The 25,753-nt window shown below is 41.8% G+C and overlaps 1 protein-coding gene and 1 long non-coding RNA gene across 6 annotated transcripts; one reads left to right on the plus strand and one right to left on the minus strand.

Annotated features, from left to right (window-relative positions):
* Nucleotides 1-741: 741 nt before the first annotated feature.
* Nucleotides 742-20,738, minus strand: LOC109893037 (vitamin K epoxide reductase complex subunit 1-like protein 1). The gene is made up of 3 exons (XM_020486032.2): nt 20,126-20,738; nt 15,141-15,250; nt 742-4,295 (listed from the first exon to the last, which is right to left on the minus strand). The coding sequence occupies exons 1-3, from the start codon at nt 20,431-20,433 to the stop codon at nt 4,069-4,071; spliced, it is 645 nt and encodes a 214-aa protein (XP_020341621.1). The 5' UTR covers nt 20,434-20,738; the 3' UTR covers nt 742-4,068.
* Nucleotides 20,318-25,037, plus strand: LOC109893038 (uncharacterized). 5 transcript variants are annotated; one of them, XR_004210349.1, is made up of 9 exons: nt 20,470-20,584; nt 20,899-20,949; nt 21,056-21,135; nt 21,305-21,447; nt 22,588-22,722; nt 22,949-23,079; nt 23,653-23,761; nt 24,011-24,271; nt 24,371-25,037. It is a non-coding gene; the product is annotated as an uncharacterized LOC109893038 (long non-coding RNA). The 5 variants fall into 5 exon arrangements; XR_004210350.1 differs by having other exon boundaries at nt 21,338-21,447; XR_004210348.1 differs by lacking the exon at nt 20,470-20,584 and adding an exon at nt 20,318-20,418 and having other exon boundaries at nt 21,056-21,447.
* Nucleotides 25,038-25,753: the final 716 nt, after the last annotated feature.

Below are 25,753 nucleotides of genomic sequence, written 5' to 3' on the forward strand. Positions count from 1 at the left end.
CAACAGTCAAGCACGGTGGGTCAAAAAATGTATGGATGTGAATAAGGCATTTCCATTTCAAATGTATACGGGTAATTCCACTGTAAATTCTTTATTTTTCTGAGCTACTTATGTCTCTCAGATAGGAGACAGACTTCATACTTCCTTTAGATTTATTTTTGGACCATTTTGCCATGTATGAATGTTATTCAGTGAGTATATTGATAATAAGGCCAAATTCAATGTTTAGTAATAATAAATAAAAAGTGATACCTACAGGGGTCCTAAAATTCAAAATGAAATAGCTAAATGATCCATAGTATAATGATCCATTTTAAAACAACCCCCCCCCCCCCCGCAAAAAAACACCTAAAGAGGTGTGTAGACTTTCACTAGGTACTGTATGTTGGCACAATCGAAAATTAGGTTTCAATTTAAAATCAAGCTAAATAACAACATCCGGATTGAATCTAGCCCTTAGTAATGAACTGTAGAGATTCCTAAATATTGTTCCTTCCTTACTAGTAAGTCCGTTCCCTGGAAGAGAACCACCACAGCTTTATACTGTGAAACCTTGACATTATCAACCCAATGGATTTAAGTTATTTTCAACACCCAACGTTACGTGTTGAGACAGCATAAACATTGAATAGCTGTTGCCAATTAAACATTTTGCTAGTTGACAAGATTTTCAGTTACATATTTTCAGTGAAATATTAATTCAAGAGTGAGATGTCATAGGAAGAGGCACAGAAAACGCACTTCAGAAGGAATGTTTTAATGGTAGACATTTCCACACAATGACACAATTAAAATGTTCACTCGTGTCAACTTCCGCAACAGTTTCTCACAAGGGAAGCAAATACAGAATTTCATCCGATTGTTTCTCTGCACCCATCTCAACCATTCACGTAACACCTGTTCCATGTAAGAAAATACAGCATTTTTTTCAACTTAATATTTGGCAAATACAAAAGCAAACCTAGTCTTTCTCCCACAAAGAAATGTGATGACATGGATTCGTAGACTTCCAATCCTTTTTTCCTACTAAAATAACCCATAATGTTAACTCTACAGCTAAAGGGTGTAGTTACTAATGGAGTCCATTTATACAACATTAGGGAAGAAATAACTATTATTTCACTAAGTCACAGTCAGAGAAAGAAATAAGAACTTTACAATATTGTAATTCGGACAATGAATATATTTTTTTCAGAAACAAAAAAAAGTGCCCATCTCTAATAACAGAGAAATTAAAGATACGTTTTTTGAAGATTCATGTACTGAAAATAGAGTTAAGAGAATTGGGTAAAAAAAACAAAAAAAACAATGACCGTTTAAATACAAGACAGGCTTTTTGGTGGGTCATTTCTACCCACAAGGTCTATGGAGTAGCCTGGTCTCAGATCTGCTTGTGCTCTTGCCAACTAGCCAACAGAAGGCACTTTTGATGGCATTTGTTGATGCAGCGAACATGACCTTCTTCGCTCTAAATCTTGGGACCTTTTAGAATTCACTCAACACATTATGAAACAGGACACTGATCAGGATTAGCTGAGGGCGTATTATGCATTTAGCTGTTTCTATTGACTTTATTCAATTATTTTAATTTGACAAAAACATACGTCAAATGTGGTGACTCCTCATCTAACAGGTTAGGAACACTGTTTGTAAGCTTCTTTTAGTGACTTTGACTTGTGATTTAATAAGCCAAACATATTCCACCCACCTCTCTGGAATTGTGGGACTATTAATCAAGTCTCACAAATAATTCCATAGTAACATGGGTTTATGTCCCTACAGCACTGAACTACTGTAGCAATGATTGCTATTGTAGTTTGTTGATGGCTGACAGTGCCAACAGACACAGTGAGTAACCCATAGGAACGTCTGTACAATGCAGCCAGACTGCTTTAGATCAACCTCCAGGAGTGGAGCTTTAGAAGTGAGCACACAGGCTTCATTTCTTGATCAGTGTCATCGTGCAATGGTGTCTCTTCCCAATGACCTCAGTGAGTTAGTCACTGATAAAATTCTGATACAACAACCACGTTTTGAATACCAATTGCAGAACTAGTGAGTTACAATGCAACCAATACGTACCTCGTAAACCGACTTATGTAACAATCTGCCATATAACACGTAGCTAAGATAAGGGCCCATCTAAAACCGTATCAATGAGGTTGTTCAATGTGAGCCAGGGGATGTTGCATTGGAAAGCAACCTCACAAAACAAGTACAATATTATTTGGGGTTGAATGGCTTTAAGCTGATCCATCAGCTCGTCTGCTTCCCTTGGCACTGGTTCTGGACGTTACAACTGGCTTGGGTTGTTCCACACACCGTGGGCAATACTGAGAGGTAGAGGCAAGGACACTGAGTACTGTGTGGTTTCCTTCCCCACAAACAGTGCTGTTGTACAATTAAGAGAGAGACAATTAACCTTATTTCTCAACCAACAACAGTAACCTACAAAAATGCCTTAACTTTTTTTTAATGAACAAAACTGCCTACTACTATCAACACCATTGAGCGGACAGACAATCATTGCGTGTTTAGCCGCCTGTGCTACATTACCATTAGAATATACAGGAGAGGGGTGAGACACTAACAAAGCATTTAAGTACACAATTCAGTTAATGATAAAATAAAATGTAACAATGGTGAGAATGAGCAAAAAGTAGTGATACATCACATATCCCTCCTCCCAACAAAATAAAGGTCATTCACTTCACACCTCTTTTAGGCACATAAGTCTTCATGGATCCCACTCCTACAGTAGCGTGTGGTGTCAGGAATGCTTATCACACGTAATAAAGACAAGACAGTGAAGGTGCCATTATGGAGAGTAAGTAGTCTCGGCAGAGGAGAAATTAACTAGGGCCATGTTCATTAGGCACCAACTGTAAGAAATCTAAATGAAACAGCTGGGACTACCTGGACCTTGTTTTCCAGTGTAAATAGTGGAACACTGAGGAAGGGCTTATCAGATGCCTTGGGACCACGGTGAGAGCGACTGAGAAAGAGATGAAAGAAACTGATCAGTGAGCACTTGACTTGACTCACATTAGATCCACGAAACTTAGAGCAGCATGCCTCGCTTGGGATTGTAGGAACTTAAGGTGTCACACACTGACTGACTGCAAAACAGATCTCCATGCAGACTCAATTCACCCAGATGACGACTTGATTTCGGTTACTTTTTTGTTCCTCATCTTGTGATTCAATTATTTGATTTTTTTTTTAAACTTAAAAGTCTACATTAACACTAAATCACAATCTAGCCTGGAATACTGCTCAGCACCTATTTACAGAATCTCTAAAAGAAAACAAAAACACAATCTGACTGAATTTCACACAATCTCAAATGTTTCTTATTAGTGGTCCTTTTCAAAAGACAAAACAAAATTGCTGTAAAGTGTAAACATAAAACAACTCTTGTGTGGTGTTTGTTGTTCGTCTGTTTCTCTCTCCTCATGGAATCAAAGCTGCTGCTGTGAACTGTATGATTGTTCGCCCCAAGACCATGCATTTTGTATTCTGACCCATTTTTCAGTTCCGCTCAGGTTGTAGTAATGTTTACAGCTAGCTTCCGGACCCGGTCAGCTGTGCAGGAACAGGACCTTCCTATTTATTTCAAGTAAACACCTTCCTATAAGTCCCCGTTTTCCTCCATGTTCTGGTCCTTCTGGTTCAGGAGAAGGGTGTCCTGTCCTCCCATCTTCCATAGTGAAGACTGGCATTCTGCCGTTGCTTCCCTGCTTGCTTGGATTGAATGTGTTTTCAGCCCCATAACCCTATTCATCACCTGTGTCACAGGAGTTAGATTTTTTTTTTTAAGAAACAAATTCTCCCTCTTATTTTATCCTTCCATCACCTATGCAACAATGAACTTGAGAGATGTCTGGCCCAATTTTTTTTTTCTAATGTAATCTTCTGGTTTCTTTTTTATAACACACAGCAGAATAAACATTGTTTTGGAAGCAAGGTCTCCTGGTGGCAAGTCAAAATGTTCTGTTCAAGAGGTCACATTTCATTTTTTGTTTGTTCTATTTTTCACTTGCCTACTGTTCTTTTTTACAACCCATCTTAGTCCTGTTTGGCTGGAACCTGCTGCTTCCAGGCCTCATTCAAGTAAACCAGTCGCTTGTAGTTGAGCATAAAGAGAATGAAGTTCAGTGCGTATGTGGTGACGCAGATGATGCAGAAGTCCTTGAGGACGAAGTAGAGGATGTAGCCCAGGTAGAGCGAGCCCATCACCGATAGGATGGACGTCGTCATGACGATCAGGGCAGCCATCGCACTCACGGTGATTCCTGGAACCAACCAGATGAGAGAGAGCAGGGGCTTAGGCTACGGACATGACGTGCCCTGCACAAACAAATACAGTAAGACATGCTGTGCAAAGGTGGCAGTGAAGAAATATAAATCACTTTGACAAACACTACTACATGGAACAGACAAAAGCAAGAGTTTTGGATAAAAACGCTGGTCACGAAATGCCTGGACCTTTGTACACTTGAATCAGGGGGGAATGCCTTTGTCAGGTGACTTTGAATGAGAGCCAGTCAGCTTTAAGTCTTACTTATTTGCTTACTCATGGTTGACGTTGATGTACATAAATACAGAGATCAGACACTTGGCTGTTAATGGCACCCTATTTCCCATATAGTGCACTACTTTTGAACAGCGCCCATAGGAATCTGGTCAAAAGTTGTATAGGGAAAAGGGTGCCATTTTGGACTCAGTCAGTGACCCATCACATTAGCGGTGGCTTCTGTGCTATGCAGCCCTTAGGCCCCTCATTTGTAACCTGCACTAGTGAGTGACCACCACAAAACTCTGGCTGCACCCTTCAACTGAAAGTGGAGTGCTTAAGACCAGACCTGGGTTCAAAATACTATTTGAAATCTTCTACAGTGCCAGATGGGTGGGTTTGCAGTTTTAGGACTCGTCCAATAAGCCGGGCAAGCTCAATCAAATCCAGGAAGTTTTTGAAATGACTTAGTCAACATGGATGTGGAGTCTCTATACACCACCATTGAACATGAACACGGATTGGCAGCTCTGCACCATTTCTCGAGTACCCGGCCTTTCATTGTTGTCAGAATAACAGATTTCAGTGTTGAATATTCCTGGGTAGCATATTGCAGTCAGGCATTGTGTGATACACATATAATTACAGTGCCTTCAGAAAGTATTCACACCACTTTACTTTTTCCACATTTTGTTGTGTCACTGGCCTACACACAATACCCCATAATGTGAAAGTGGAATTATGTTTTTAGACATTTTTACAAATGAATAAAAAATTAAAAGCTGAAATGTATTGAGTCAATAAGTATTCAACCCCTTTGTTATGGATAGCCTAAATAAGTTCAGTAGTAAAAATGTGTCACATAAGTTGCACATAAGTTGCCTCCCACGAATTCATGGTCTCACTGACTGGACTCTTAATAATAACATCTGTCTTTCAGAACAAGTTAAAGGATGTACCATGTGAGCTTGCTACAGCACTTACTACGCTGGTTTGTACTTATGTAAAATGGGAAAAATACTTCAGTTTAGATCCTTCTAAAAAAAACAGTTATTTGACCGGATTATATGGTGGGGATGCTAAAATGATGTTTACCTGTTCTGGTCCGGCTCAGAAGATGAACTTATTTCCTTCCACCAATACCTTAACAGCATTAACCCTCACATCAAACTATGGAGTACAGCAAGGATAACATTTGTTGGACCTTGACATCAGTAAAAATGACAGAGGTTGTTTGCACATCAATCATTTGGAAGCCTACAGATTGGAATACCATTCTGAGAGCAGACAGCTTCCAACCAAAAAGGCTAAAAGAACATTCCATATGGCCAATTCCAAAGAATCTGCAGAATTTGCAATCAGGAAACAGACTACAGTGCCAAATCTGCTGAATTGGAGAATGGCTTCTTGAATCGGGGCTACAGCGCTCAGGTCCTGATAGATGCAGGATTACTTGACAGAGAGAACTTGTTGCGAAGGGGAGAGCCTCGTGATACATCCGAGTGTAATTTGTTACAAAATACAGGACTGATGCAGAGAACATTACAAGAATCATGAAAAAGACTCGGGGAATCTTCCAAAGTGATACGTCACTACGCCAAGTCTTCCCAGAGCCACCAGTTATAAGCTTTAAGCAGTGTCCTACCCTAAATGACAAACTAGTCTACAGCTCTCTTCCAGGTGACTCTCAAAACACTTTGCTAGACCACAAACCCAGGGGCTCATTTAAATGCAAGTATTTTGTTGACAGCTTCTAAAATGGAGTATCAAGTCAAGCATTTCATTAACTGCAAAACCACTCATGTGGTTACAGATTTATCGGCACCATCTTGAAGGCAAGATGGCGCCGATAGAGATGGCAGCTTCGCTTCTAGTCCTTAGGAAACTGTGCAGTAATTCTGTTTTTTTTAATGGAGTATTTCTTACATTGTTAGCCCAGAAAATCTTAAGTTTATAAGCATTTCGCTACACTCGCAATAACATACACATGCTAACCATGTGTATGTGACCAATTCAAATTGGATTTGATTGGAATGTCCACAGTGCAAGGTGTTATATATTGGACGGACAAAGAGACGCCTTCAAGACCGCTTAGTTGGACACAAGTATGACATACGGGTAGGCATTGAAGACTACCCCATGGCAAGGCACTACAAGTCCCTACACCATGGAAACCCTGCCTCCCTACAAGCTATGGGTATTGATCATATTCCGGCCTCTTAGAAAAGGGGACCGTCTTAAACAGTTAAACCAAAGGGAAAGTTTTTGGATTTACAAACTACAGGCCACTAAGTACCCTGGTTTAAATGAAGATATGGATTTACAAACTACAGGCCACTAAGTACCCTGGTTTAAATGAAGATATGGATTTACAAACTACAGGCCACTAAGTAACCTGGTTTAAATGAAGATATGGATTTACAAACTACAGGCCACTAAGTACCCTGGTTTAAATGAAGATATGGATTTACAAACTACAGGCCACTAAGTACCCTGGTTTAAATTAAGATATGGATTTACAAACTACAGGCCACTAAGTACCCTGGTTTACCTAAACTGGAACATGCTTAACACCCCAGCCATCCTACGATACTAAGCTTGATGCCCTCATTCTCACACAAATTATCAATGAACCTACCAGGTACCTCCCCAAAGCCGTAAACACGGGCACCCTCATAGACATCATCCTAACCAACTTGCCTTCTAAATACACCTCTGCTGTCTTCAACCAAGATCTCAGCGATCACTGCCTGCATCCGTAATAGGTCAGCGGTCAAACGACCTCCACTCATCACTGTCAAACACTCCCTGAAACACTTCAGCGAGCAGACCTTTCTAATCGACCTGGTGATTTAAAAAAAATGCCTTCCTAACTATCTTAAATAAGCATGCCCCATTCAAGAAATTTAGAACCAGGAACAGATATAGCCCTTGGTTCTCCCCAGACCTGACTGTCCCCGTGATATGCAGCTGTTCAGGGAAGCTAGAAACCATTATACACAGGCAGTTAGAAAAGCCAAGGCTAGCTTTTTCAAGCAGAAATTTGCTTTCTGCAACACTAACTCAAAAAAGTTCTGGGACACTGTAAAGTCCATGGAGAATAAGAACACCTCCTCCCAGCTGCCCACTGCACTGAAGATAGGAAACACTGTCACCACTGATGAATCCACTATAATTGAGAATTTCAATAAGCATTTTTCTACGGCTGGCCATGCTTTCCACCTGGCTACCCCTACCCTGGTCAACAGCACTGCACCCCCCACAGCAACTCGCCCAAGCCTTCCCCATTTCTCCTTCTCCCAAATCCAGTCAGCTGATGTTCTGAAAGAGCTGCAAAATCTGGACCCCTACAAATCAGCCGGGATAGACAATCTGGACCCTTTCTTTCTAAAAATTATCTGCCGAAATTGTTGCTGCCGAACAGGCTATTACTATCCTGTTCAACCTCTCTTTCGTGTCGTCTGAGATTCCCAAAGATTGGAATGCAGCAGCGGTCATCCCCCTCTTCAAAGGGGGGGATACTCTTGACCCAAACTGCTACAGACCTATATCTATCCTACCCTGCCTTTCTAAGGTCTTCAATAGCCAAGTCAACAAACAGATTACCGACCATTTCGAATCTCACCATACCTTCTCTGCTATGCAATCTGGTTTCAGAGCTGGTCATGGGTGCACCTCAGCCACGCTCAAGGTCCTAAACGACATCTTAACCGGCATCGATAAGAAACATTACTGTGCACCCGTATTCATTGATCTGGCCAAGGCTTTCGACTCTGTAAATCACCACATCCTCATCGTCAGACTTGACAGCCTTGGTTTCTCAAATGATTGCCTCGCCTGGTTCACCAACTACTTCTCTGATAGAGTTCAGTGTGTCAAATCGGAGGGTCTGCTGTCCGGACCTCTGGCAGTCTCTATGGGGGTGCCACAGGGTTCCATTTTTGGACCGACTCTCTTCTCTGTATACATCAATGATGTCGCTCTTGCTGCTGGTGAGTCTCTGATCCACCTCTATGCAGACGACACCATTCTGTATACTTCTGGCCCTTCTTTGGACACTGTGTTAACAACCCTCCAGGCAAGTTTCAATGCCATACAACTCTCCTTCCGTGGCCTCCAATTGCTCTTAAATGCAAGTAAAACTAAGTGCATGTTCTTCAACCGATCGCTGCCTGCACCTGCCCGCCTGTCCAACATCACTACTCTGGATGGCTCCGACTTAGAATACGTGGACAACTACAAATACCTAGGTGTCTGGTTAGACTGTAAACTCTCCTTCCAGACCCACATCAAACATATCCAATCCAAAGTTATATCTAGAATTGGCTTCCTATTTCACAACAAAGCATCCTTCACTCATGCTGCCAAACATACCCTTGTAAACTGACCATCCTACCAATCCTCGACTTCGGCGATGTAATTTACAAAATAGCCTCCAATACCCTACTCAACAAATTGGATGCAGTCTATCACAGTGCCATCCGTTTTGTCACCAAAGCCCCATATACTACCCACCATTGCGACCTGTAGGCTCTCGTTGGCTGGCCCTCGCTTCATACTCGTCGCCAAACCCACTGGCTCCATGTCATCTACAAGACCCTGCTTGGTAAAGTCCCCCCTTATCTCAGCTCGCTGGTCACCATAGCGTCACCCACCTGTAGCACGCGCTCCAGCAGGTATATCTCTCTGGTCACCCCAAAACAAATTCTTTCTTTGACCGCCTCTCCTTCCAGTTCTCTGCTGCCAATGACTGGAACGAACTACAAAAATCTCTGAAACTGTAAACACTTATCTCCCTCACTAGGTTTAAGCACCAACTGTCAGAACAGATTACTGCACCTGTACATAGCCCACCTATAATTTAGCCCAAACAACTACCTCTTTCCCCACTGTATTTTTTAAATGTTATTTAATTCTTTATTTTGCTCCTTTGCACCCCATTATTTTTATTTCTTCTTTGCACATTCTTCCACTGCAAATCTACCATTCCAGTGTTTTACTTGCTATATTGTATTTACTTTGCCATCATGGCCTTTTTTTGCCTTTACCTCCCTTATCTCACCTCATTTGCTCACATCGTATATAGACTTGTTTATACTGTATTATTGACTGTATGTTTGTTTTACTTCATGTGTAACTCTGTGTCGTTGTATGTGTCAAACTGTTTTGCTTTATCTTGGCCAGGTCGCAATTGTAAATGAGAACTTGTTCTCAACTTGCCTACCTGGTTAAATGAAGCTGAAATAAAATGAAAAATAAATCAAATGAAGAAATGGATATACAAACTACAGGCCGCTAGGTACCCTGGTTTAAATGAAGATATGGATTTACAAACGACAGGCCACTAAGTACCCTGGTTTAAATGAAGATATGGATTTCTCACCCTTCCTGTAGGGTTGTGATGGGTCCATTTACTGTCATCTAGTGGACATTTTTGCTCTATTTCCCTCAGCTATGTTTAGACTGTTGTGGTCCATGTTAGCTGTGTAACAGTGTACTATAAAATAAATGGTTATCTTATTCTTAACACTGTGACCAGTCATATTCAGGGTTGGAACTGCCTTTCTGGGGGTTCTGATGCTTCTAGCCTTGAGATGCATCTGATAACATATCTACAGTATTTCACTTTAACATGTATAGTATTGCTTACTAGTGTTACAAATGATTTCTGTAACCACTCCCTCTTCAAAGTCAGGGTTGATCAAATCAAATATTATATCTTTGCGCTCCCTGACGAAAGCCATGCACCCAAAACACGCTGGCGTTTTTAAACTTTGTTTCCAATGCCATAAAAGGCATTTTATCTTGGTCCTCCTTTCTTTCTGATGAAATAGGTGTTTGAACCAAGGTCTGCTTAAGAAAGTAAACCACTGAGCCAGATGCATGACAGGACACAGGACCCTCTGGTTAAAGGAGGAAGAGCAGGTGTTGTAGAGGACATTCTAAACAGACTGGTTCTGGCACAGGCTTCTATTCATAGTGATGAAATGACATTAGAGGGGAAAGGGACAAACACATTGTGTACAAGGGCGAGAGTGCTACAGGATAAGGTTAAAGCTACCGGTTTTTAGTTAACAGGGGGAACTGTGTAAATCCAGTGTGAAAAAAGCAGCAAGAATGGGGCAACAGAAACCAACTGTACAGTAAGCCTTAGGCCATATCGTTTAGCCTAAGTCTTCTTAGCTGACTTGATCATGAGAATAAAAAAATGAAACAATGTCCAGTGGCCATAGAAGAAAAGGCCCTCTCGCTCAAGCTCTTTTTAGGAGAATTCCCATTCTGAGACACCAGCTAATCCATGGTCCCTTCAACCTACGTCTAAATGATTCATTTTTTTAAACAACTTATATCCTCACTAACCTAACCACAATGCCCGGACAGTAAGTTTCACCCACTGTAACGCAAGTCAAATCCAGCTGTGTAGTAAATGAATATGGGTAAAAGGGGCTCTAGTTCTGAGGCAGGACCAGTTGGCTAAGCAGAACACAGGGCCCTTAGGCCAGTCAGCAGGGGAACAGATCTGAGTCAGGACCAGTTGGCTAAACCAGCAGGACTGAGTCAGGAAAACCACCAACCTCCCACCAGGACATCAGACAGTCAGGCGGGAGTGTATATTATGACTTCACACAAGGAAGGGGCCCTGCAAGAAGCATTACACTGGCTCAGCAAGAAGCATTACACTGATCTAGGTCTACTACCTTAAGGACACCAACATGGCAGGTATATAATAGAGCAGGATTCCCCACAACTGGCTTCCCGTGGGTGATTTTATTTGGCCCCCCAAGATTATTACTATTTCTTTTTAAACATTTTTATTGTTGGACAAAATACTGTAAAAACAGTCAAATCAGCTCCAAGTGATTTTACTTTTGGAGATCTGTTCCAAAGTATTCCCACGTATAAAATAGAGATATGTGATCGTATACAAATGTACTGAAGGTTTGAAAATAGAAATGTTATCTGTTTGAGCTTCTTGCGGTCAATTTGCAGAGTCCCCAAATGATGTACAATTATGTTCCAGCCCACGGCTGAATCTATTTGTTGATCCCTATAATAGGTTTGTTGACAAGCATATATTATTTATGCATCCAAATGTAAGTGGCTTTGACCTGTAAAAATATTCACAGTGGTGAAAGACATAGTCAAGTGTTCCTAATTCTATGGAAGACACTGAAAGGACACGTTAGGTTTATTAAACATAAGAGTGTGTTATCACACCCCGCTCGTGGGAAGTGACAAAGAGCTCTTATAGGACCAAGGCACAAATAATAATATTATAATAACCAATCATTTTGCGCTTTATTTAACCATCTTACATACAAAACCTTATTTGTTCATCGAAAATTGTGAATAACTCACCACAGTTTAATGAGAAGGGTGTGCTTGAAACGATGCACATAACTCTGCAATGTTGGGTTGTATTGGAGAGTCTCAGTCTTAAGTCCTTTTCCACACAGTCTGTGCCTGTATTTAGTTTTCATGCTAGTGAGGGCCGAGAATCCACTCTCACATAGGTACGTGGTTGCAAAGGGCATCAGTGTCTTAACAGCGCAATTTTTCAAGGCAGGATACTCTGAGAGCAGCCCAAATCAGAAATCTGTCAGTGGCTTCTGATTATAATACATTTTCACAGAACCTCTTGTTGCAATTTTGATGAGGCTCTTGTTCAGATATCAGTAAGTTGACTGGAGGCAGGGCATGAAAGGGATAACGAATCTAGTTTGTGTCATCCGTTTCGGGAAAGTACCTGTGTATTTGCGCAACCAACTCACTCCGGTGCTTCGCTATATCACATTGACATTGTCCCCGTAAACTTGAGTTCATTTGCACATAAAATCAAACAACGTTGGAAAGACCTGTGTGTGGTCCTTGTTAATGCATAGCCTCAATTTTGTCCCGCACATTGAATATAGTTGCGGAGAGTCCCTGTAATCCTAGATTCAGATCATTCTGTCGAGAAAAAAACATCACCCAGATAGGCCAGTAGTGTGAGAAACTCATCATGCAAGCGGTCAGACAAGTGAAAATTATGGTCAGTAAAAATAACTTTAAGCTAGTCTAAAAAAAAAAAAAAATATGTTTTTACTTGTCGATACTTTGCCCCTTGATAACCAGCGCACTTCTATATGTTGTAAAATCGTTACATGGTCGCTGCCCATGTCATTGCAAAGTGCAGAAAAAACACGAGTTCAGGGGCCTTGCTTTACCAAAGTTAAACATTTTCACTGTAGTGTCCAAAACGTCTTTCAAGCTGTCAGGCATTTTCCCTTGGCCGCAGGAGCCTCTCGGCGGATCCTGCAGTGTACCCAAGTGGCGTCGGGAGCAACTGCTTGCACGCGCGTTACCACTCCACTATGTCTCACTGTCATGGCTTTTGCTCCATCAGTAAAGCTCCGCCTTATCTCAGCTCACTGGTCACGATGGCAACACCCATCCGTAGCACGCGCTCCAGCAGGTGTATCTCACTGATCATCCCTAAAGCCAACACCTCATTTGGCCGCCTTTCGTTCCACTACTCTGCTGCCTGTGACTGGAACGAATTGCAAAAATCGCTGAAGTTGGAGACTTTTATCTCCCTCACCAACTTCAAACATCAGCTATCTGAGCGGCTAACCGATCGCTGCAGCTGTACATAGTCTATTGGTAAATAGCCCACCCTTTCTCACCTACCTCATCCCCATACTGTTTTTATTTATTTACTTTTCTGCTCTTTTGCACACCAATATCTCTACCTGTACATGACCATCTGATCATTCATCACTCCAGTGTTAATCTGCAAAATTGTAATTATTTGCCTACCTCCTCATGCCTTTTGCACACATTGTATATAGACTCCCCCTTTGGTTTCTACTGTGTTATTGACTTGTTAATTGTTTACTCCATGTGTAACTCTTTGTTGTCTGCTCACACTGCTATGCTTTATCTTGGCCAGGTCGCAGTTGCAAATGAGAACTTGTTCTCAACTAGCCTACCTGGTTAAATAAAGGTGAAATAAAAATTACAAAAAATAAAAACATCTTGACCACCAAAGTCCATTTGATGTCACAAAGCTGTCCTGTACTTTAAAAATATCCTCTCGTGTTGTCCTGGTTTCCAGGGGTTTGCAGAAGAGGATGTCTTCCTTATGACCCCCCCATAAATGTAACGGACATATACCAGGAGCTGTGCCAAGCCCGCCACGTCTGTTGACTCATCCAGCTGTAACAGACATATACTAGGAGCTGTGCCAAGCCCGCCACGTCTGTTGACTCATCCAGCTGTAACGCATATAAATCACTAGCTTGTATGCGAAGCAGTAATTGTTTCAAAACATCTCCTGCCATATCACTGATGCGTCGTGAACCAGTGTTGTTTGATGAAGGCATTGTTTGTATAGTTTTTTGGGGCCTTTTCCCCCAGCATTGTTCCAGCCATATCCACGGCAGCAGGAAGAATTAAGTCCTCCACAATAGCATGGGGCTTGCCTGTCCTAGCCACTCGGTAGCTCACCATATAAGATGCTTCTACCCCCTTCTTATTAATGGTATCTGTTGCTTATATTTACACGTCTTACTACTCGAAAGTAGTCTTAATTCTCGCTCAAAAAACTCCTGTGGCAAATTTTTTTTATTGTCATGTTTTGTTTCTAAATGTCTGCGCAAGAGTGAAGTTTTCATCAAGTTGTGAGATAGTACTTATGCACATATAACACACTGTGTCTGAGGAAAGGCACTACTCCCAATATAAGTGAAGCCCAAACCAATGTAGTTCTCATCATATTTGCCCGTCTTCGATGGTCCAACGTCCCTGTCTGTTGTTCGGTGCTTTCCCGGGTAAGGGGGGAGTAGCTCTTCGGCTGCATCAGACTCAGTGTCCATGCTAGCTGGACTAACAACATGTTATTTTTGGCAGTGAAACGAGGCTACTCAGGCAAGAAAAAAATCTTACCCAAATTGCCCATTGGAAAATATAAATTGACTGTTTGAAAATGTTACTTAAAAAAAAAAAAGATTATGAATCACTTTTTGGTGTACCCCCGAAGGCATTGCGCATACCCCTGGTTTGGGAATACCTGGTCTGAGAAGAACAATATTGGCAAGACAGGCATATAGCCAATACCTGAATGTGATAATGTATTAGGCCCACTGCACAAATCTAATTCCTACAGAACGTTTATTAATGTTGTATATGCTTACATTTCGTAAGTCTTTTATTTTTTAATCTGAGCGGTAAAAAAAGAAAAGATAAAAAGTTGGTGACCACTGGCCTACATCTTGATTTACCTGGTTTATTTAGAGATTTAGCATTAGCTGATTTTCTCTGTCTAGGTCAAGTGCCATTCTGTGACTGGCTAATACGCCTTTTTTGCTGCGGTAGAGTATCTTGATGATATGGAGTGTCGTGATACTAAACCTGGCATTGAAGTAAAACATTCTGGTATAGTGACAACGCTACCTTTAATATACTCCACAGTCCTGACTCAGGACTTATCTGAGCCAGGGTGCAGTCAAAAATAGTAAAGAGGAAGTGAGGGCCTGACAGTGGTGTGTCAGCACAAATAGCCCAAAGTGACTTTTCAAGGAGGCTTGTCACCTAAATTCTCTCCATACTTTGCATAGCATGGCTGTGGAATCGAAAGTCTTACCTAGTAACAGTTGAAAGACATAAAAGAAAATTCCATAGACACTGTTTGGCTGGTTCATTGCACTGTCGATTCCGAAGATTGAGCCCAGCAGTCCAAATCCTCGGCCCCACCTACACAGGGGGAGAAATTAGGAAAAAACAAATGGAAATGTGTTAGTAATCTTGATGATGAATTGCAGGGACAAATTCACAAATACATGTATTCAACCTGAAAAACAAATAGCAATGTACGCCAAGGAAAATGTCTGAGAAGGTCAAGCTATTATTGGGTGAGATTCTGATAAGGTGATCGCCTAAATGGTGTAATTTACAAGTTATAATCATAAAGATATGACGGGTGACGTCTTCAATCCTAAATGATATAACCATGTTGATACAGTATCTCAATAGGAAGGCTTAACAGGTGTCATATACAAGCTATAACCATAAAAGTAAAAGCAGAATTTCGTAAAACCATTACAAAGGGAACAAAAGGAAATTCCCGAGGCCGACTGTACGGCCTCAGAAGCAAGATAACAAAGTACCCTGGAAACCTGAGTGGCGCAACAACCACTGGTCCTGGTTGTCGTCTCCCCTCCCTGCACTGCCTCCACGGGATCACACCACAGTGTTGTTCACAGCAGCACTTAAGTAATGCATTTAGGACCTACACAGTGTACAAAACATTAGGAACACAGTCCTAAATATTGAGTTGCACCCCCTTTTGCCTCAATTCGTCGGGGGGCATGGACTCTAAAAGGTCTCGAAATCATACCACAGGGATGCTGGCCAGCTAGGGAAATTAACTTTTTGGCCCACCAGCCACTATGGCATGTAGATTTAAAGAATCTACTAGTCACTCAGATCATTTACCAGCCAAAATGTGTTTTCCGCTATAATTACAGAAAACCCATTTTTTGATAAGACAAGAAATGTATTACTAGTAAGAAGTAATGGGGTATATTGCTGAATTTCATGAACTGCGTCTTAACAAATACATGGTATAATTTTTTTTTTAGATACAATATTAAAAACAGCTGTTCAGTTGTAGAACTGTTTCATCAAGAATCAACAAAAGCGTCTACAATACCACAAATGGCTGAGTGATGTGGCTCATTTATTATACTTCATGGTGCTACGCTGATATAAAAAATAATAAAAACATTTTACAAGGAGTACATGTGCTCCTAATTAGAAATGTAGAAGCACACAAATCTAGGAGATCTAAAGATTCAAGTTTTGATAAGAAATTACAAAAAGTTGAATGAATAAAAGTCCTTAGGAGGGATCCATGCTCAATCAACCACAATCATTAGGTGAGACAAAAATGTTCAGCTGCCCCTTTAAGGGACGGGCCGTTAGGGTGTATACGTTATTTATAATAAGAGTCACCTGGAGAGAATCTGACCTCAGAAATGAAAATGGATTGCCCTCCCTTCAGCAAAAAGTGACCTTCCCCTTTAGCAAAATAAAAATGTAAACGAAGTGGATAGCAGATAACATGCCTTCCGTTTACCAGAGATTTAGATATGCAGCTTTATAAACTGTTCTTCGTACTGTAAGCATTTGCAGAACATACATCCATAGTAGACCTGATTACCAACAATGACGAGACAGCCTATAGGGAGGTGGTGAGGGCCCTGGTGGAGTGGTGACAGGAAAATAACCTCAACGTCAACAAAACGAAGGAGCTGATCGAGGACTTCATGACCGCATAGGGAGCACGGCCCCGTCTACATTGACAGGACTGCAGTGGAGAAGGTGGAAAGCGTCAAGTTCCCCGACATACAAGTCACTGACGATCTGAAATGATTCACCCACGGCATCCCCAGAGGCACAGTGGTCTAACACACTGCATCGCAGTGCTAGCTGTGCCACTAGAGATCCTGGTTCCAGTCCAGGCTCTGTCGCAGCAAGCTGTGACCGGTAGACCCACGGGGCGGCGCACAATTGGCCTAGCATCGTCCGGGTTAGGGGAGGGTTTGGCTGGCTGGGATGTCCTTGTCCCATCACACTCTAGCGACTCCTGTGGCGGGCCAGGCGCATGCATGCTGACAAGGTCACCAGGTGTAAGGTGTTTCCTCTGACACATTGGTGCAGCTGGCTTCCGGGTTAAGTGGACATTGTGTCAAGAAGCAGTGCGACTTGGCCGGGTCGTGTTTCGCCTCTCCCGAGTCCGTACGAGAGTTGCAGCGATGAGACAAGACTAACAACCAATTGGGCAGAAAAAGGGGTAGAAAAAAATGACAGTTGAAGTCAGAAGTTTACATCCATTTAGGTTGGAGTCATTAAAACTCATTTTTCAACCACTCCACACATTTCTAGTTAACAAACTATAGTTCTGGCTGGTCGGTTAGGACATCTACTTTTACACAAGTCATTTTTCCAACAATTGTTTACAGACAGAGTATTTCACTGTATCACAATTCCAGTTGGTCAGAAGTTTACATACACTAAGTTGACTGTGCCTTAAACAGCTTGGAAAATTCCAGAAAATGTCATGGCTTTAGAAGTGTCTGATTGGCATAATTTGAGTCAATTGGAGGTGTACGTATGGATGCATTTCAAGGCCTACTTTCAAACTCAGTGGCCCTTTTCTTGACATCATGGGAAAATCAAAAGAATTCAGCCAAGACCCCAGAAAAAAATTGTGGGCCTCCATAAGTCTAGTTAATCCTTGGGAGCAATTTCCAAACGCCTGAAGGTACCATGTTCATCTGTACAAACAATAGTACAGTATAAAGTATGAACACCATGGGACCACGCAGCCGTCATACCTCTCAGGAAGAAGACACGTTCTGTCTCCTAGAGATTAACGTACTTTGGTGTGAAAAGATGCGGGGGGAAACAGGTACAAAAGTATTTATATCCACAGTAAAACAAGTCCTATATCAACATCAAGGAAGAAGCCACTGATCCAAAACCGCCATAAAATAAGCCAGACTATGGTTTGCAACTGCACATGGGGACAAAGATCGTACTTTTTCGAGAAATGTCCTGTGGTCTGATGAAACAAAAATAGAACCGTTTGGCCATAATGACCATCGTTATGTTTGGAGGAAAAGGGGGAGGCTTACAAGCCGAAGAACACCAACCCAACCGTGAAGCACGGGGGTTGGCAGCATCATGTTGTGGGGGTGCTTTGCTGCATCATGAGGGAGGAAAATGATATAGATATATTGAAGCAACGTCTCAAGACATCAGTCAAGAAGTTAAAGCTTGGTCGCAAATGGGTCTTCAAAATGGACAACGACCCCAAGCATACTTCCAAGTTGTGTCAAAATGTCTTAAGAACAACAAAGTCAAGGTATTGGAGTGGCCATCACAAAGCCCTGACCTCAATCCCATAGAAAATGTGTGGGCAGAACTGAAAAAGCGTGTGCGAGCAAGGGGGCCTACAAAACTGACTCCGTTACACCAGCTCTGTCAGGAGGAACGGGCCAAATTTCACCCAACGTTTGACCCAAGGTAAACAACTTAAAGGCAATGCTACCAAATACCAATTGAATGTATGTAAACTTCTGGCCCACTGGGAATGTGATGAAATAAATAAATCACTCTACTATTATTCTGACATTTCACATTCTTAAAATAACTAACCTAAAACAGGGAATTTTCACTGGGATTAAATGTCAGGAATTGTGAAAAACTGAGTTTAAATGTATTTGGCTAAGGTGTATGTAAACTTCTGACTAACTGTACATAGACATGGAATCACTGGTCACTTTAATAATGGAACACTAGTTACTATAATGTTTACATACTGCTTTACTCATTTCATACATGTATACTGAATTCTATTCAATGCCACTCTGACTTTGCTCGTCCTAATATTTATACATTACTTAATTCCATTATTTTACTTTTAGATGTGTGTATTGTTTGATATATTACTGCACTGTTGGAGCTAGGAACACAAGCATTTCGCTTGTCATGACTGTCCTGTGAGGATCCAAATAGGTCAGATCAGCTTTGTAATAAATAACTTCAACCAGACCCATTCTCACTCGCAGAGGGGGAGAAGAAAACTGGTGGGGGTTGACAGCTCACACCCAGTTGTAAATCAAGGAGAGAACATTCAGCAAATCCCTCTCCAAATTCACCTAAGGAATGTGCTTATGTTTCAACAGACCTTTCCCGCCGAAACTAACACGTTCTAAAGCGAATACTGGAACAATATTGCTAACATAGGATGTGGGGAATGATCTGGAGAACACTGGTGACGTTTTGGGTGTTATTAAAAATGGCATAAAGGAAATACTGTAACTTGTTGATCAACTATGTGTGGTGTCCAGTCGATGCATGTGAATTCAACTTTGTTAATATACAATTCTGTATTTTCCAATCTAAGGATTAGGTTGTTTATCTTGTCATTTTACAGCCCACAATCCAACTAATAGCATCGAGGGCAGAAATGCAAGGCCCATATTTGAGATCGCTATGGAATTATAGTTTCTAGAATTGTAGTGAGACGTATTAAAATGACATCAGTTTAAGATCTTGGTAAACTTGTTTGAGGTATTCTCCAATGTATAGAGTAGACAGCCGATTCACATGGCTATGAAAATGCTACCCAAAACTGGCTGAATGGCTACGCCTCTCGTCTAGCTAGCTAGCCAATGTTAACTTAATAAGGGGTGTCGCCCCATTCGCTAACTAGCTAATTTAGCAGTCTAATTAAAACTAAATATCAGTGTTACGGTTGGAGGACAAGTGTGCATCCATGCAAAGTAAAAGACAATTTCATAGCATCTAACAGCCAGCTAGTAGCTAACTTAGTTGTTTCCTGGTGAATAGCTAAGTAACCTACCGTAGTGTTAGCAATGTGGCTACGATAGCTTCTACACACTAAACAGGCTAAGTTTATTATCAATAGTTTAAATGTTTAACGTACTAAAGAACAGCGCATGCTAAAACATTGACAGTTTAGCACAATGATGCCAAAAAACCGCACAGTCTCATCCAGAGCGCTGCTAGTACTCCGCGCCGCTGTTGAATTAAAATTACCTGGAGGTGAAGACTTTTGAACAGCTGATAGAATTGCTCACGTCACACATGGCCCGATAATTCGAGTCTCTAGCCTTTTCCGTTTCCACATGATAGGCGTATAAAGACAACAATATGCCCAATACGCAAACAAGGAGCCTGGCTATTCTTTCCCATCGAGGGGTGGACACTCTCAGGACGGGCGCCGCCATCTTTCCGGCCTCGCTCGAGTCGTACACGCAACGCAACCGATGACGAGAACTGCGACGTGGAAAAAACGTCAAGGTGCCACACGACCAGGGCAGAGGCAGTCGGTATTGATTCCGCATTCAAATACTACTCGGAACTAGGAAACTCGAAAATGTCCGACTTGCTGATTCGATGTGGCACCTGTATAACTACTGTTAGTACGTCGGAAATGTCCGAGTTTCCTAGTTGCGAATAGTTCCGACAGACGTGGTATCAGAACGTATACCATGGGTATGACAAAACATGTATTTTTACTGCTGTAATTCCGTTGGTAACCAGTTTGTAATAGCAATACGGAACATCGGGTTTGTGGTATATGGCTAATATACCACGGCTAGGGGCTGTAATTCAGGCACTTCACGTTGCATCGTGCTAAGAACAGCCCTATACCACACCCCATCATGCCTTATTGCTTAAGTATAAATCATAATACCCATAGAACCTAGCGGTAAAACCCAGAAATGTTTCCAATCGTTTTTTTAACCATTCATTTTTTTGGTCTGGAATTTTAGAACCACTTCATATAAGGTGTCTGTTTTTTGTAGGCTTATCCTGGCATGACGTTTTGATAACCGCGCAAATCTCTCTCGGACAAGGTAACTTTTCTCAATATGTTTGCCTGTAATTTACACCCCCCACACACACACAAAAAAAATGAAATGATGAATTTGTAATTATACCCATAATGTGGCGATCATACAGAACTACACATCCTGCCTCAAGCTTTGACGTCATCACCCAAGGCACGTTTCTCCATGCAAACTCTCATCGACAAGTAACAAGTAAACTACCATGTAGATACAGTATTATAGCCTTTGTAGTTTCTCGTAAATTATTGATAGTGTGTATTTCTCGTCTTGTTTAGTATTCTTTTAAATTAGCTAGCAACGTTTAGCAGTTTTTAAAATTACTAGATTTTCTACATTTGTATTGCCCTCTGGCCTTTTGTAGCGAACTAGCTAACCTTAGGTCTCCGTCGATCAGAAGCAAGGATGGTTCTGTGCTTATGTACCGGATTGTAACCACTACTCCAAAAAGCACACACACATTTTGTTTTCCGACCCCGAGAGACGTCGCTGGAGCAGTGTGATAAGGTTTGCTAGCTACTAACAAGCTATTTTGGTTAGGTCAAAGCTCTGTGGTTAGCTAGGTACTGTGGTTAGCTAGATAATCACCGACCGTAGGTAACGTGCGTGTACAATGCACCTTAGAAGTAAAAAAGAGAACCAGCATATGCTAGAATGACTTGTGTTGAGTGAGCGATTCAGCTAGTTAACTCACGGTTTGTGTAGTCATACTTTTTTTTCACGTGGTGACATGCTAGCTAGCATTAGCCCACCAGGATAGGGATATTTAGCTAACGTTGGCTAGTTAACGTTAAATCACCATTTGTGTAGTCAGACTTGCTACAGTAGCTAACATTGGGGCGGCACCACGGCAAGGATAGTTGGTTGGCTAGCATGTCACCACTTAGAAAATTCTGACTACACGAACGGTGAACTAATGTTAACTAGTTAGCTAGCCAAATGTTGGCTAGCTAGTTAGGCACCTTGGTTGGCAAGTTAACTACATTAGCTGGCTAACTAGCTCACAAGGTACTTGTGGCCTCAATGTTTTCCCCATACAGTACACTGAAACGGTTTTGTTCCACAAGTCCACTAGTCAAATGACCTGTGAAGTCAGTTGGAAATGTCAACAGGGATGGAAATGAAGCTTGCCCGAGTCTAGTACTTTTCAGACTGGGCTAGTAGACAATGTGCCAAACTAGCCTGACACAGCAGTGAAATTTTGCCTCACAAAAATTGCATGCCACAGATTTGGGACCTGAATGTTACCCAGGCTAGTTGAAATCCTTATGTTCTACCACTGCATGTCAGTCCCCTTCAGACGATTCCCCTATCACTGTTGGTCCTCCTCAGTGACCTCAGGGTTTTAACTTTACTCTTGAGAATTAGAATAATAAGTACAGCCATATAGCTCATTGCAGTACTTCCTCTTCGGGCAAATGTCTTGATCATCTAGTTGAGCATTCCAGGTAATTTCTCCATCCCAGCAGAAATGTCCCATCCACATAGTAGGATTTTAGATGTGCAGATAGACCAAAGTCCAGTCTATTTTACGGTTACTATAGTCAAGTCTGTGGGTTGTGGTATTTAAATATAATGTTACCATTTTAGTAATCAACCTATTGGGGGGAGAGAAACTACCACTGACCAAATGTCTTTGTTTTCCAGGCCAACAGGAGTGTACCCCTCAGATCATCCGGTGCATGGACATCCTGTGCCAGTGGTATGATATCCTGTGCCAGTGTGATCCGAGCGCAACCGTCCAGTTGTAGACTACAGCAGATCGAGCCTGTGGACGGAGAGGTCAGTAAACTCATCAAATGTGATACGATGAATTTGTAGATATCTGCACAGTATGTTTGTGTATGGTTCCCATGAGTTAAGATGAGGGGTGATGAGGGACCCCTTGTCACATTGTCCAAGGTGAGTTTTGTGTTCTGAAAAACAATGTGTTTTCTGTCCAGATAAAGATGGTGATACCGCATTGAAAAATACTTACCACTGACCAAATGTCTCTTTTGTTTTCCAGTCCAACAGGAGTGTATCCTTCAGACCATCCGGTGCATAGACATCCTGCGCCAGTGTGATCCGAGCATGAGCGTCCAGTTATGGAGGCTACCAGTAGTGGAAAAAGTACTCAATTGTCATACTTGAGTAAAAGTAAATATACCTTAATAGAGAATGACTCAAGTGAAAGTCACCCATTTAAATCTACTTGAGTGAAAGTCTAAAAGTATTTAGTTTTAAATATACTTAAAGTATCAAAAGTAAATGTAATTGCTCAAATATAAGTATCAAAGGTAAGTCTAAATCATTTAAAATTCCATATTAAGCCAACAAGACGGCAACATTTTCTTATTTTAATTTACGGATAGCTATGGGGCACGCTCCAACACTCAGACATCATTTACAAACAAAGCATGTGTTTAGTGAGTCCACCAGATCAGAGGCAGGTAGGGTCGACAAGGAATGTTCTCTTGATAAGTGTGTGTGAATTAGATGATTTTCCTGTCCTGCTAAGCATTCAAAATGTAACAAGTACTTTTGGGTGTCAGGGAAAATGTATGGAGTAAAAGGTACATGATTTTCTTTAGGAATGTAGTGAAGTAAAAGTTCTCAAATATAAATAGTAAAGTACAGATATTACTTAAGTAGTGATACAATGGTGTAAAACATTGAATTTGTAAATGCATCAAAATTGTCACTTGATGTCCCCTTTTCCCCATGTTTTAGATGAGGCGTGACATGCGAAACATCAGTCTCACCCCACGAGAAGCAGTACATGATCAACGCCATCCTCAGCAAGGAGATCTGCTGGAAGTGATGTACTCTCACTCTGGGGGTAAGACATAATTTAAACATCAGATATAAATTCCCACTGACCATGATACTATGCAATGTGAATTGTGTTGGACTACTTAACAAAACTGAGGAGCTGCACTCAGACCAGACTGTGATTGAACTAACTTACTTTAGTTGGCTGCTTTGAGCAAAACTTTAATGTAATATAACCTATTCTAGGAGCCTAGTGTGTGTGTGTGTGTGTGTATATGAACCATGTGGAATATTTTTGGACCATTTGGCTTCCCAGAAAGCGGGTACTGACAGGAGGAGCAATTACGAGTCTGTCAGAGGTCGTCATGATGGAGGCTTGGTGGTCAAAACAACACAGAATCAGGTGTTCCTTCCAATGATGTGGCACAGACCTTGGACCTGGTTCCAGTGAGGATGGTATTCAGAGGCTGTAAGGCCCTCCATCATTGATATAGAAATCAACTTCAATGGTAATGCCCCTGCACCATAAGGACACTTGACCTCTAACCACTGCAGTGGTGCTCACCAGACCATCCAGGTGAGGCTCCCAGGACCGAAAGCCCTGACTCCCACACATCCATCCCTGTAGCCATTTTGAATGCCTGATGCCCTCCTCTTTATGTGCCCCACTTTACAGACAACACCCCATCCAATGAGTGTGATCTGCTCCACCGACAGCACCATGCCAGCCTGGTTGCCTGCATGCCCCAGGTGCCCTTGTTTTTGAACAATGTCTGGTACAGGGAGAGTTGCGGTTGTTCTAGCTCAGGTTCAAGGAGACATGCCATTCCACTGAACCTTCCCTGGGGACGGTTCCTTACCTGAAGATCCTCCTCTGGGCTCCCGGGACAGAGAGGATTTGTAGTCTTCGGCCAGGTACAGGCCCCCCCCCACTGACTGCACCTGGTTGGGCCCGGCTGGCTTCCTCCTCACACTCCACATCCATACAGCTGATATTGTGAACTGCCAAAATAGGCTGCATGGCTACACTTATGAGCTCCATGGGGGCATTTGCTTGTGGTAGAGAGAATTACCTGGTCACTTATTATAGAGACCTGACAAGCGGAAGGATGTTGATGTTAAGTGCCACATGCCTTTCTGTGCTTGACTTTGAACACCCTGAAATGCATTTGTTGTACGAGTGCTATATAAGAAGTTTGACATTACAACTGTAGAATATTTCAACTGTAAGGACAAGTGCAGTTTTTCCATAAACTTTTAATTGATAACTTGATTTTCACTTGACATATCAGTCAGTGCAAAGGATCCCATAATCAAGACTGAATAAATACATTGTTTTTGAAGCTTTGTCTCTGGTCATGAAACTAAAATACAAGCGGAATGTCTAAACAAAGTCAATTCTGATTAATTCTCAATGACAACATTCTATACTGAACAAAAATAAATGCAACATCTAAGGTTTGTCCCAAGAACTAGAATAAGAGCCCTGAAATTCTTCATAAACATTTCTCATTTTGTGCCCATTCCTGTTAGTGAGCATAACTCCTTTGCCAAGATAATCCATTCACCTAACAGATGTGGCATATCAAGAAACTGATTAAAGAGTATGGTCATTCCACAGGTGCATCTTGTGCTGGGGACAATAAAAGGCCACTAAAATGCTCAGTTTTGTCACAACACCAGATGTCTCAAGTTCAGGGAGTGTGAAATTAGCATGCTGACTGCAGGAATGTCCACCAGAGCTGTTGCAGGAGAATCTAATGTTAATTTCTCTAACACCACCTCCAACGTCGTTTTAAAGAATTTGGCAGTACTTCTAGCCGGTCTCACAATCACACACCAGCCCAGGACCTCCACATCCGGCTTATTCACCAGCGGGATCGTCTGAGGGGGTGCTGAGGAGTGTTTCTGTCTGAGAACTAATTCTGATTGTCTGGACCTGGCTCACCAGTGTGTGGACCTATGGCTGCACCCTTGCCCAGTCATGTGAAATCCATAGATTAGGGCATCATTAATTTCAATTGACTGATTTTATTTAACCTGGCAAGTCAGTTAAGAC

This window comes from Oncorhynchus kisutch, linkage group LG6 (genome assembly GCF_002021735.2).
Source record: "Oncorhynchus kisutch isolate 150728-3 linkage group LG6, Okis_V2, whole genome shotgun sequence".
Classification (NCBI taxonomy): Eukaryota; Metazoa; Chordata; class Actinopteri; order Salmoniformes; family Salmonidae; genus Oncorhynchus; species Oncorhynchus kisutch.